Source organism: Mobula birostris, chromosome 6, assembly GCF_030028105.1.
Source record: "Mobula birostris isolate sMobBir1 chromosome 6, sMobBir1.hap1, whole genome shotgun sequence".
Taxonomy (NCBI): domain Eukaryota; kingdom Metazoa; phylum Chordata; class Chondrichthyes; order Myliobatiformes; family Myliobatidae; genus Mobula; species Mobula birostris.
This window is the reverse complement of record NC_092375.1, coordinates 38,427,080-38,439,984: the sequence shown is the minus strand read 5'-3', so window position 1 is coordinate 38,439,984 and position 12,905 is coordinate 38,427,080. Positions and strand designations below refer to the sequence as shown.

Here is a 12,905-nt window from a genome sequence, read left to right as displayed (position 1 = left end):
ATCAAAAGAATATTCCTCACTTTTAAGAAGGCCCAATGGATAAATTTGGGTAAAAGTAATTGCCGTTGTTTCTCTGCATACCTTGCTTCTGTGTTTTGACCGCATTTAGTTTAGGGCAAATGCTAAACTTCTGCTTCTCAAATATTCTCTGGAGTTTAGACAATGGTGATATAGGAATTCTTCATGGCAATGCTTCAGACTTTGCTTTACTTGTGTTTATTACCCCAGGAATGGATGATGTCTCCGTCAATATGTGTCGTACTTTTTAATGTACCTACATCATTTTTCTCCCAGTTTATATGCAGTCCTCTAACTGTTGGGCATTGGTCCAAACTCGGTACCCATAGTTTTTTCTTCACTGGCCACATCCATTCTGAACCTAGCTTCTCTGCTTGTGTATTTATTGGCTAACCTATGTTCTTGCTCCTTCAGCATTCCCACTCTCTGGACTTGGCATTCGCAGCACCTCACTGAGCAGTTATTGCCGTGGGTTTTATGATAAGACCCAGGTGGAAGACAAGGTTAGAATTATTTTCCTATCATGGCTATGAATCCTGCTATTCAACTGACAGGGCAGTACTGTACTACATGATAAATTTTGTTAGTTGTGCTTTAACATGAGGGGTAGTGTGAAATGTGCGCAGCTAGTCAATTTGTAGTGGAAGATACGAAGTTGTGTTAGGTATATTGCTGCATGACTGTTCAAATGTTTCTGGATCAAATTTGTTTTGAGGTGAATCAACATTGAATTGTAAACACTTGCAAACAGATGTTTATACAAATTTCAAGGATATTTTGAATGTGTGGAAAGTATAAATGCCAAGTCATCAAATGAAGAAAAATCAATATTTGTTCAAAATGGAGCATGTTATCACTAAATGCAGCCTCATGCATTAACTCAGCTAAACTAATTATGATGGACTGCTCTGCAGAATTAGTGCTATTTAACTGCAGTGATCTATAATGCACAGTAATTTAAATCGCCAATCGTTACTTCCCTTTGCACCATGTACTGTACTGTTCAATGTATTGAGAATGAGTAGCTTTAACTTTTCTAGATATTAAATGACTACTTGCATTTTTAGCTTCCAGAATGGCCAATAGAGGACCCAGCTATGGTTTGACTAGAGAAGTTGAGCAAAAGATTGAACGGAAGTATGATCCAGACTTGGAAGAACGATTAGTGAACTGGATCATTGCACAGTGTGGTGGGAATATAAGTCGTCCAGATCCTGGAAAAACCCACTTTCAGAAGTGGCTACTGGATGGTGTGGTAAGTGTAATTTAAACCTCGGTTCCTGATTGATCTTTGAATATTGTGGGAACTGATCGGAAACAAAGCTTTGGTTAAATTTGATGTAGTTTAACAAAAATCTACACCCCAACGATTATGTCAGATTTTGGGAAGTAATGCCAAACACTTACCATCATTTGAAATGATCATCCATGTGCAATGATGTACCTAAATGTGTAAATTGTGAAATGATGCTTCCTTCCTATCTGAAATGTTTGATATACGTGGAGAGGTTATAAAGAACATGAACACTTGGGACATTCCCACCCCGTGGCAGAGGGAGAGAAGAAATGAAGAGGTTATAAAGAAGTACTTGTTACTGCATTTTCAAAAATGTTTCAATAACTTGCACTGACATCAAATAAGCACTCATTTCAAACACATAATACTGCAGTGTAAACCAGTGATTATTTTAATTTAAACTTTTGGTATGCTTTCATAGGAAGAATAGCAAACAGTTCCTGCAAAAAAGCTACATCATCACCAAATGCCTGTTATGCTGCTGGCATTTAGGGCAGCAATGAAGGACCTCAATCATGTCTGTCCTTGGCCATCTTCTCTTTTGTGCTCGCTGCTCCAAAGAGCGCGATATGAGGTCATTCTTGCCCTCGGTCATTAGGCTCTATAATGAGTTGACCTATGAGTTGACCGGGGAAGTGATGACCCCCTCCTGTTAGACTGTTTGAGGTAACTTTTTTTTATTCTTTCTTACTTCTCTTCTAATATTTTGTATATCTGTGCACTTGTAATGCTACTGTGACATTGTAGTTTCCTTTGGGATCAATAAAGTATCTATCTATCTATCTATCTATCTCCATATGTTGCTCATAGTACTGGTAATTGAATGTTGTTCCCCTTGGGCATGTGGCCAAGTGTTTAAGGTGTTCGTCTAGTGATCTCAAGGTCGCTAGTTCGAGCCTCAGCTGTGGCAGCGTGTTTGTGTCCTTGAGCAAGGCTCTTAACCACACATTGTTCTAGTGTCTGTGCGAAGAGTGGTGCCCCACACAGACTTCCAACTTGCACCTTGTAAGGCATGAAAATGCCTGACGCAGGCCTCTCATGGTCTGAGTCAACATTCCCTCCCCCTCCCTCCCCCTTGCCGAATCCTCAATGGGCCACAAAAGCTGACTACCTAACAACTGCAAAAAAAAAGGTTGTACTGGATTTTTCCTTAATTCTTTGAAGAAAATTCAGAGTGTAAATTTATCAAAGTATTAATTCTTAAAAGATGTCTTTTACACCCTCACTGCCTCCATATTAGTGCCTTCAAATACAATTTCTAATAAGTCTGATAGTACCATTCTCATTATTAATGGACCAAGACAGTGATCACAATGAATTCACAACTATGCCCAGTTCTAAACTCTCTAGTTATTTACATAGATGTAGAAATCTTCCTTCCATTCTAATTGAGCTGTGCCCAAGTATATCCTTGCCTCCTAGCCATGATCTGCAAATCAATTCTAAAAATTTACTTAATAGTTAAGGCTGCATATATTACAAGTGTAGATTTAATGCTACACTTCAAGCTGATTTGTAATATATGCAGCCTTAACTATAAAGTAAAAATGTTTTATTTGATTTGCAGATCATGGCTAGAAGGCAATGATATACAGTATTTGGGTATCAACTTACAATGGAAGAAAGATTTCTACATCTATATAAATAAAGTTCAGAACTGGGCATAGTTGTGAATTCATTGTGATTACTGTTTTGGTCCATTATGAATATGAATGTTTCACTTTCAGCAAATTTTAAACACTTTTTGGTACTAGAAGATACATTTAATATGGAGGTGGTGAGGGTGTTCTAGAACAGACATCTTTAAGAATTAACACTTTGATAAATTATACTTCTATACATAATTTACTTTGAAGAATTAAGGAGAAATCCAGGACAATTTTTTTTGGCAGTTAAGTAGTCAGCTTTGATGGCTCATTGAGGATGGAGCAAGGCGAGGGCAATATTCAATTACCTGCAGGTGATTACCTGTCAAGTTTTCATAACTGTTCGAAGGTTATAAGGTTTGATTGCCCCTCGCTGATTTGGATCTCTCTTTAAATCCTAGTTTAAAATATTACCCAAGCTGGCTGATTTGAGGTAACTGCTATCTACTGAGTAAATAGTTGGGCTTTTATCTATTTTTATCATTTAGGGATATGGTGTGGAGTAGGCCTTTCTGGCCCTTCGAGCCGCCCCACCCCAGCAACTCCTGATAGCCCCAGCTTAACCCTAACCCAATCACGGGACAGTTTGCTGTAGGGCAATTGAAGACAAATGGTAGCCAAGATTTTTGTGCTGTCTAATTTGAGGCTGTGTGCAGTGAACTCTACAATCGACAAACTGCATGCAATAATAATATGGTGCACTTTGCCACTGAGTTAACTAGAATGTCAGACTCTTGGATTGATTCCATGTTTTTTTTCCCCCCAATCCAGCTTGTAGAAAAATGTGTTTCAGTTGCTGCACTGTGAAGCCATCTGAAGTACAGCAATATGGCCTGTAAAATCATGCAAGGATTAATATGAACCTGAATTAGGAATTCCTGGTTTTCTTATGTTTGGTACCATCAGAATAAAATTGTTCAGCTGGAAGCCATTTAGTCTATCTGCTGGTTTTTTTTTTTGTGATTCTTGTTCCCAAGAAAGAAGTTCAGTCCTATTGCACCATACATGGCTCTCCTTTTGCTGATATTGTATCCAGTTACTCCCTAAGCTGCAATGGCCTTCTATAAACAAGGAGACAACTATTCTTGATTAAGTTGCATGATTTTGTTCCTTTTCTATTTTTGAGTTTAACATTGCAATCTGATTTTGAGAGTGCAACTGTTAAAAGCATAAATGGATTGTAGTAATGGTTCTGCAAAAATCCTAAGACTGAATTGCTTGCAATGTAATGAATTTTGCAGTGCCCTGTCGTCAAGTAAAACTGCAACATGATCATTTGTGTTCTTGATTTTGTCTGCTTTTTAAAAGGAAATTCTTTTCCGATATCTGAATGCTTATCACTGGCTTCGCTAGAAAAGTTAAGCTTTTCACTTGGTTGTAGTGGCATTTGTTGTAGGGTTGTACATGCCTCAAATTTACTTTATTTGAAAGGAGCTCACAAACTCTTTGTTATTCAGTGGAAAATTAAAATTCTCCTTGGTCTTAAGTTATATTGGATATATTGCTAAGTTCTTAAGGCATCTTATAATGTCACATGAAATGTTAACTCTTCTTTTTAGTTATTATGTAGGGTTATAAATGGACTTTATCCAAAAGGCCAGGAGCCAATTAAAAAAATCCAAGACACCAAAATGGCCTTCAAACAGATGGAACAAATCTCTCAGTTTCTGAAAGCTGCTGAAGATTATGGTGTTGCAACAATGGATATCTTCCAGACTGTAGACCTGTGGGAAGGTAGTAGGCACTGATGCTTCATTTTGCTTTAAAAAGAAGTTTATGAAATGGGAATGAATAACTTTTGGCTGAGTTTAGTAAGGGATTAAAAAAGACGAACTTATACTTTTTTCCCCAAAAAGGAGGATGGCTTTCTACCTAATCCTTTGTAATCACATCCAAACATTGTCTTACACTCTTTTTATATACACAAATAGAAATACTATTTTAGTGTGTAAAATCCCTTTCAGTATTCTTTTCACTTGTTAAAATATTTAGTTGTTTAAACAAGATCTATGGAGCAAGTAATAGTTTCTGTTGATTTTGGGACCATTAATTAGAAACATCTCCAAAGATGCTGCATCTGCAGATTTCCTCGTGCTGCTTTGTTTGTTGTTTATTTCTATAAACTTTGTGGTTTCATATCTAGAAATATAATTTGCTCTTGTTGAATAACTTTACTGACAACTCTACTGACTTTGGTTCTTTAATTTCTCCTTTTCTGAGAAATATCCAAAATATTGGGAATGAGAATCCTATGGTCATGAAACTAGAGATTCATATAAAAAGCTTCCATGGATGTTTGCAATGCAAGATGTAATTTGCTTCATTTTAATGTAAATAGATAACTGCTAGATCCTTCTAATCCTAAAATTAAAGATATTTGCAGTGGACAACAATCTTTGCATGGTTAACATGAAACAGTACTGATCAAATTAGTAATACTAATTTTCTTTTAGAAATCTTATTGATGTCTTGCCACCTTGTTACATCTTGAATTCTTTAGGTTTTCAATACAAAGCTTTATTTTCCTTGTAGGAAAGGATTTGGCTGCAGTGCAAAGAACACTAATGGCTTTGGGTAGTGTAGCAGTAACCAAAGATGATGGATTTTATCGAGGAGATCCCAACTGGTTCCATAGGTAACACTTTTGTGTCATGTTTAAATCTCCAAGGTATTCTTAATGGCATTTAATGTCTAGTAAAATCAATGCCTTGCAAAGTTATGGAAAATTTCAATTTCCTAACATTCTAATGTCAATTTTAACTATAAATACACTTCTTTAATAAAGAAGTTTTCTCAATGTATGTCCTATATTCACATGTACCTCTATTTAACAGGAAAGCTCAGGGCAACAAGCGTGAATTTTCTGAAGAGCAACTTCGAAAAGGGCAAAGCGTTATTGGCCTACAGATGGGAAGTAACAAGGGAGCCTCTCAGTCTGGTATGACTGGTTATGGCATGCACCGACAGATCATGTAGCACACCATCCTTTGGCAAGAAACAACAATCCAATAGACTGGGGACTCTAATCTTAAACTACCATATTCTAAATTGCTGTCAAAAAAGGTTGTTTGCTTTAACTTGCAGTTTATGGATTGTTATTGCAACGAGTGGCTATGCTGCACCACCACATTAACAATGTAAAGTTTTTGTGTTTTCAAAATATCATCTCCCCTCCCCCACCCCACCAACCTAACAATTGACAAGTTAATTTCTGGAATCTTGTATTCTTGAGGAGTTGGGAATGAGAATTTTTAGAACTCTCATTTGTGCTTTGTGCCACCTTTCGCCTGCGGAATTTGTAACACTTCTAAATGTCTGTATTTTACATTAATAGAATGATTTGCCATGAAATTCAATTGAAGGAATATTTCAGGTTTTGTGTAGATATGCTTTTGATCTTTGAATTAATCATTATATCCATTCAGTTGTCATGGGAATTTGTGTAAGGACTTCAGGGAAATGGAATTAGCCAGGTAGTGGCTGCTGAATAGCTAAACGGAATAGAATCATCTGCAGCTCTTGCTTACCAGAGGTTTTCTTTTGTTGCCAAAACTATGCTTGGTGTTTGAAATGAAATTAACTCCACTGTTACTGATGATAACATTACATTGTAACTGAATCAAATGACCAAAAATTCAATTTCTGGAATTGGCTGATGTGCACATGTTTAATCCTCTATCTAAAATTGTGGAGATATGTCAGCTTGCACACAGTTTTAATCCTACTTGTCTTCTTCTGATATTGGTGAATTTCCCCTGTATGGAAAGATGTTTGTTAAATAGTCCCTAATTCTGAATCATGTTCTGCATTACACACTTAAGACAATGTGGTAATGTAAGTAATTTAGAATTTTTATTTTGTAGTGTAAGGTGACTGTCAATGATTAAATTTAGTTACTTGCAATTCAAAATACAAAAGCTCTTAATTCTCAAGGAAACTTATTTATTTTTTTCGATTTGATCCATATCCTTGTAGGAGAGAGATTCTACTTTAAAAACAACGAGGTTAAACTTGAACCTTGTGGACTATGTAGAATGACTTGAATTTATTCCAATATGTCTGGTGTAAATTGCTTCACTTAGATCTGGTGCTCGTATGTATCCACTAGATCCAGTAAAGAACTTTGAAGTAGTGCTGGTATGGAATTGGAATCTAAAGTCCTCAATCAATGGCAATAGAGTTTGAAAGTTACAATCTCCAATACCTGTAGTCTAATTGGATGTATTCATCTGTTCTGTGTCTTCAACATTGTTTTAAAAGGGAGCATTTTAAACCTGTGGATGTCAAACATTGCCTGCTTAAGAAGTTGTACACATTGTCCTAAGCAAAGTCGTAATCACATCACTGCACTGTTCTCCCATCAACTACTTCAGCTTCAAAATGAGTTTACAAAGCCTGTACTGTTTTCTAAGTAATTCAATGAAACACTACGTTTGTAAACTTCCCATAGTTCTAATCCTCACGGTTCTAGAAAACTTCCATTTATTGTTCACAATGTCACTATTAAAGGTCTCAGTTAAAGCTATTGTCTTGATTTTTATTTAATTTTATGGTTTGAAAACAAAATTGTTTAATATAGTGTTTTGGAACTAAAAGTTTACAAGATTTCTTCAATTTGATCAGTCCCATTACTTGTGGTTGACTGTAACCTGAAACAAAGCAGTGATACAGAAAGATAGCCTGTAGAGTACATAATTTGAAATGGAGATTGCCTTAATTGAAGTCTGATAGCTTAAAGGGGTCTCTTGCATTGACTGGACACATCTAATATTCTCCTCTTGCTTTTGGCTCTCCTAAAGTGGCTCATGCCATCATTTAACATCTGCATGTACTGTACTTTCAGGCCTCAATTAATCTATCAGCCAGAAATATTTTGCAAACAGTAACTTAGCATGCGAATATTCCCTTTTGTCTTATTCATCCATCAGTTGCCCTCTGCAAGTTGCTAAAGTCTAATGAAGTTTCAGCACTTTGTTTTATATTGCCATTATTTGTAGTTTTTCTTTCTCTTCCTGTCATCTCTACCACCAAATCCAGCAATTCATACCATATACTAAACACTTGTTTATTTTTTCCTGTCTCTTTTAGTTCTTTGCATCAATTCTTTTGTCTCCTGATTCTTACTACTTTCCCAATGGCCATTTTGTCTATCTACTGTTCCAGCTGCACAATTTTGCTATCTACTCTATCTGTTCATCTACTTCTGTTCTAAGGAGAACAGTTAAAACCATAGAACACTACAGCACAGAAAACAGGCCATTCGGCCCTTTTAGTCTGTGCCAAAACATTATTCCACTAGTCCCATTGACCTGCATCCAGTCCATAAGCCTCCAGACCTCTCCCATCCTTGTACCTATCCAATTTATTCTTAAAAATTAAGAGTGAGTCCGCATTTACCACGTCAGATGGCAACTTGTTCCACACTCCCACCACTATCTGAGTGAAGTAGTTCTCCCTAAACCTTTCCCCTTTCACCCTAAAGCCATGTCCTCTTGTATTTATCTCTCCTAATCTAAGTAGAAAGAGCCTATTCACATTTACTGTCTATACCCCTCATAATTTTGTAAACCTCTATCAAATCTCCCTTCATTCTTCTATGCTCCAAGGAATAAAGTCCTAACCTGTGCTTGAACATGGGACAGTATAGCACAGGAACAGGCCATTTGACCTGCTGGTCTGTGCTGGCTTTGACATTCCAGCTGCCAGCACATAGTCAGTCCACAGCTCTCCATTCCATGACTGATTACATGCCCATTTAAATACCTCTTAAACTCTTCTGTTGGATCAGCTTCCATCACTTTCCCTGGCAGCATATTTCTGGGCTCCTGTTACTGTTTCTTTTAAAGCCTCATTTCTAAACTTCCTTTCCTTTCTCTCTCTCCCACCCCCCAACCCCACCTCACTTCACATCTACAAACCCCATTTCCAGAAAAGTTGGGATATTTTCCAAAATGCAATAAAAACAAAAATCTGTGATATGTTAATTCACGTGAACCTTTATTTAACTGACAAAAGTACAAAGAAAAGATTTTCAATAGTTTTACTGACCAACTTAATTGTATTTTGTAAATATACACAAATTTAGAACTTGATGGCTGCAACACACTCAACAAAAGTTGGGACAGAGGCATGTTTACCATTGTGTTACATCACCTTTCCTTTTAATAACACTTTTTAATCGTTTTGGAACTGAGGATACTAATTGTAGTAGATTTGCAATTGGAAATTTTGTCCATTCTTGCTTGATATAAGACTTCAGCTGCTCGACAGTCCGTGGTCTCCGTTGTCTGATTCTCCTCTTCATGATGTGCCATACATTTTCAATAGGAGATAGATCTGGACTGGCAGCAGGCCAGTCAAGCACACGCACTCTGTGTCCACAAAACCACGCTGTTGTAGCCTGTGCAGAATGTAGTCTGGCATTGTCCTGCTGAAATAAGCATGGACATCCCGGGAAGAGACGTCGCCTTGATGGCAACATATGTCTCTCTAAAATCCTAATATACGCCTCAGAATCAATGGTACCTTCACATACATGGGCACGGATGCACCCCCATACCATCACAGATGCTGGCTTTTGCGCCTTTCGCTGATAACAATCTGGATGGTCGTTTTCATCTTTGGCACTGAGAACTTGATGCCCGTTTTTTCCGAAAACTAGCTGAAATGTGGACTCATCTGACCACAGCACACGGTTCCACAGTCTTTCGGTCCATCTGAGATGAGTTCATGCCCAGAGAACTCGCCGGCGTTTCTGCATAGAGTTGATGTATGGCTTCCTCCTTGCATAATACAGTTTCAAGTTGCATTTCTGGATGCAGCGATGGACTGTGTTGAGTGACAATGGTTTTCCGAAGTACTCCCGAGCCCAGGTGGCTATAATTGTCACAGTAGCATGACTGTTTCTTAGGCAGTACCACCTGAGGGCTCGAAGATCATACGCATTCAACAGTGGTTTCCGACCTTGCCCTTTACGCACTGAGATGTCTCTGAATCTTTTCACAATATTATGTACTGTAGATGTTGAAAGACCTAAATTCTCTGCAATCTTGCGTTGAGAAATGTTCCTTTTGAACTGACTAACAATTCTCTTACGAATTTTGGCACAAAGGGGTGAGCTACGACCCATCCTTGCTTGCAAAGACTGAGCCTTTGATGGACGCTACTTTTATACCCAGTCATGATACCTCACCTGCTACCAATTAGCCTGCTTAATGTGGAGTCTTCCAAACCGGTGTTACTTGAATATTCTGTGCACTTTTCAATCTTATTTTAACTCTGTCCCAACTTTTGTTGAGTGTGTTGCAGCCATCAAATTCTAAATTTGTGTATATTTACAAAATACAATTAAGTTGATCAGTAAAACTATTGAAAATCTTTTCTTTGTACTTTTGTCAGTTAAATAAAGGTTCACGTGAATTAACATATCACAGATTTTTGTTTTTATTGCATTTTGGAAAATATCCCAACTTTTCTGGAAATGGGGTTTGTATGTCCTCCAGCCTCTGGTATTTGCCATTTCCACCAAAGTTACTTAGTTTGCAGATGGGCAGTGCCAGGGGATCGCTTAACCATGTAATGTATGAATCGTAGCGGACTTGTATCCTAAAATTTAGTTTGGTGCACGTCCAAACAAAAATAATGGTAGCTGCTCTAGGTGTTCTATTCCATTTGCAACTTATACTGAGTTAGGAAATAGTTCATTACATCAGAATCGGGTTTAATATCACCAGTGTGGGTCGTGCAATTTGTTAACTCTACTGCAGCAGTACAATGAAATACATGATAATGTCACTCAGTTTTATTCTCTATTTATTTAGGTATATATGTCTATTAAATAGTTTAAGTAGTGCAAAATAAGGAATTAAAAAAAGTAGTGAGGTAGTGTTCATGGATTCAATGTCTGTTTAGAAATCGAATGGCTGAGGGAAAGAAGCTGTCCCTAAATCACTGAGTGTGGGCCTTCAGGCTTCTGTACCTGCTTCCCGAAGGTAACAGTGTGAAAAAGACTTGCCCTGGGTGATGGGGATCCTTAATAGTGGATGCTGCCTTCCTAAGGCACCACTTCTAGAAGATGTCTTGGATGCTACAGAGAAGTATCCGGAAGGTGTAAATATACTTTGAATTAAATGCCAGTTTGTGTTTTGTTTTACTGAGGTAGAAATGAAATTGTTCCTTTACCTCAGAGATTCTGTTAATCTTCTAGTGACTAGAATGCCTTGAAGACTTTGGGGGAGCATTTTTATCTTTTTAAGACTGTAATTCCAAGTTATCATCGGTAATACCATAAGACAATTACACTTGAAGATAGGACATCTGCCAAATATACAAATATGATTTTAAATATATGCAAATCACCTGTTCACCAAAATGTTTTAGTAACTTTACCTTTCAATATCTATAATTTCATTGTAGCAGTATGAAGTTGCTGCAATCCTCCTCCATACAGAATATAAGAGAACAATAACAAAACAACATGCTACAAACTTCTATATCCTCAACCTGAGAACATAACAACCAAGTCTGCTTGATTGATCAATTGCTGTTAGTAGTATTCTTTGAATAATGTGGAAGCAACTTTTGTATAAATTCAGAATAATGAATTGGTTGGAATTTTTAATCCATTTTGTACTTTACCCCAGGTGATTGAACAAAGGTTGATGAATAATGCAGTCAATAATTCTTCTATAAATAATGTGTTGCAAAGAGGCTTGCCAAGCAACACACACAAAATGCTGGAGAGACTCAGCAGGCCAGGCAGTATCTATGGAAAAGAGTAAACAGTAGACGTTTTGGACAGAGACCCTTTATCAGCACCCTTCTCGGCCCAAAACATCAACTGTTTACTCTTTTCCATAGATGCTGCTTGGCCTGCTGAGTTCCTCCAGCACTTGGTGTGTATTGCTTTCGATTTCCAGCCCTACAGATTTTCTTGTTGTCATATCAATGTTCAGATTTGTTCTTGGAATGGGTGTTAAGCTCGCAAGCTCCCATTTTAATGTTGAATGTCTCTTGAATTAAAATCCTGAATTGAATAATCAAATGGGGCAAAGAATTTAATGGTGCTAAGAAAACAATCTGCTGGAGGAACTCAGTGAGTTGAGTAGCATGCAGGATGTGGGAGGAATTGCCAATGTTTTGGATCAAGGTCTGGCATCTCCAAACAGCTCGATGGATTGACCCATCCAAATTCCTGAAGATTTTGTAAAATTCTTTCCAAATGTTAGAAGCCAGTTGATGAATACTTCAATGTTTGCACCAGCACAACCAATTGTACTTTATTTTTTGTTGAGCTTCAGTTGAAAACCCAAGATGAACTGAAGGGTGCTGATAAACTAGATGTCATTAACCAGATGAGGTTTGGATGCAATTGTTGTTATAACCTCTGCACTCGGGATGTAGGGGCAGTGTGGGGAAAGGAACTAGTGTACCGGTGTCGACATCATATTTACATGGTAGTGAATCTTTCAGTATGAAGCCAATGTATTGACTGCTAATGATTGAGTTGATAGTAATGCTAAAAAGCCTACTACTTATTTGTATGCTCTGAAAGCCATTGTTTTGGGGGCAAATTGCATAGATTTCTAGAAATATTTGCAGGACATTATGCCGTGTTTTATATTGGAAGTCTCCAGTGTTTCCTATCTGGATTGGATAACATTTTGTGGATATGTCTTGGAGATCTATCTAGAGTCCACATTACACAATATGCTATGTTTAAAATTTCAAGCATAACATTGGATAAACCTACATTTTATCTATGTCCCAATGCTATATAAATTAACTAAATTTTCAAGTCCTTTCATAAGTTATGTTCATCCCCTGTAGGTCTGTACATTCTCCCATATTTAGGGCTAAACATACAATGTCCTGATCATAACTGGATTCAAGATTACCTCCATGTGATCTTTGTCATCAGCTGAATTCCCTTCAGTAGGTGGCAA

General features: G+C 37.4%; 1 protein-coding gene across 2 annotated transcripts in view; it reads left to right on the top strand.

The window, feature by feature from the left end:
• LOC140198957 (transgelin-3-like) overlaps positions 1–7,480 on the top strand; it is a 41,249-nt gene extending 33,769 nt beyond the window's left edge. For both annotated transcript variants that reach the window (XM_072260265.1, XM_072260264.1), the window contains exons 2-6: positions 433–521; positions 1,086–1,273; positions 4,521–4,695; positions 5,494–5,596; positions 5,796–7,480. In XM_072260265.1, the coding sequence (XP_072116366.1) occupies positions 1,094–1,273; positions 4,521–4,695; positions 5,494–5,596; positions 5,796–5,937 (600 nt within the window). In that variant the 5' untranslated portion in view covers positions 433–521; positions 1,086–1,093 and the 3' untranslated portion in view covers positions 5,938–7,480. The remainder of the gene's footprint in view (positions 1–432; positions 522–1,085; positions 1,274–4,520; positions 4,696–5,493; positions 5,597–5,795) is intronic.
• The last annotated feature ends 5,425 nt before the right edge of the window (positions 7,481–12,905 follow it).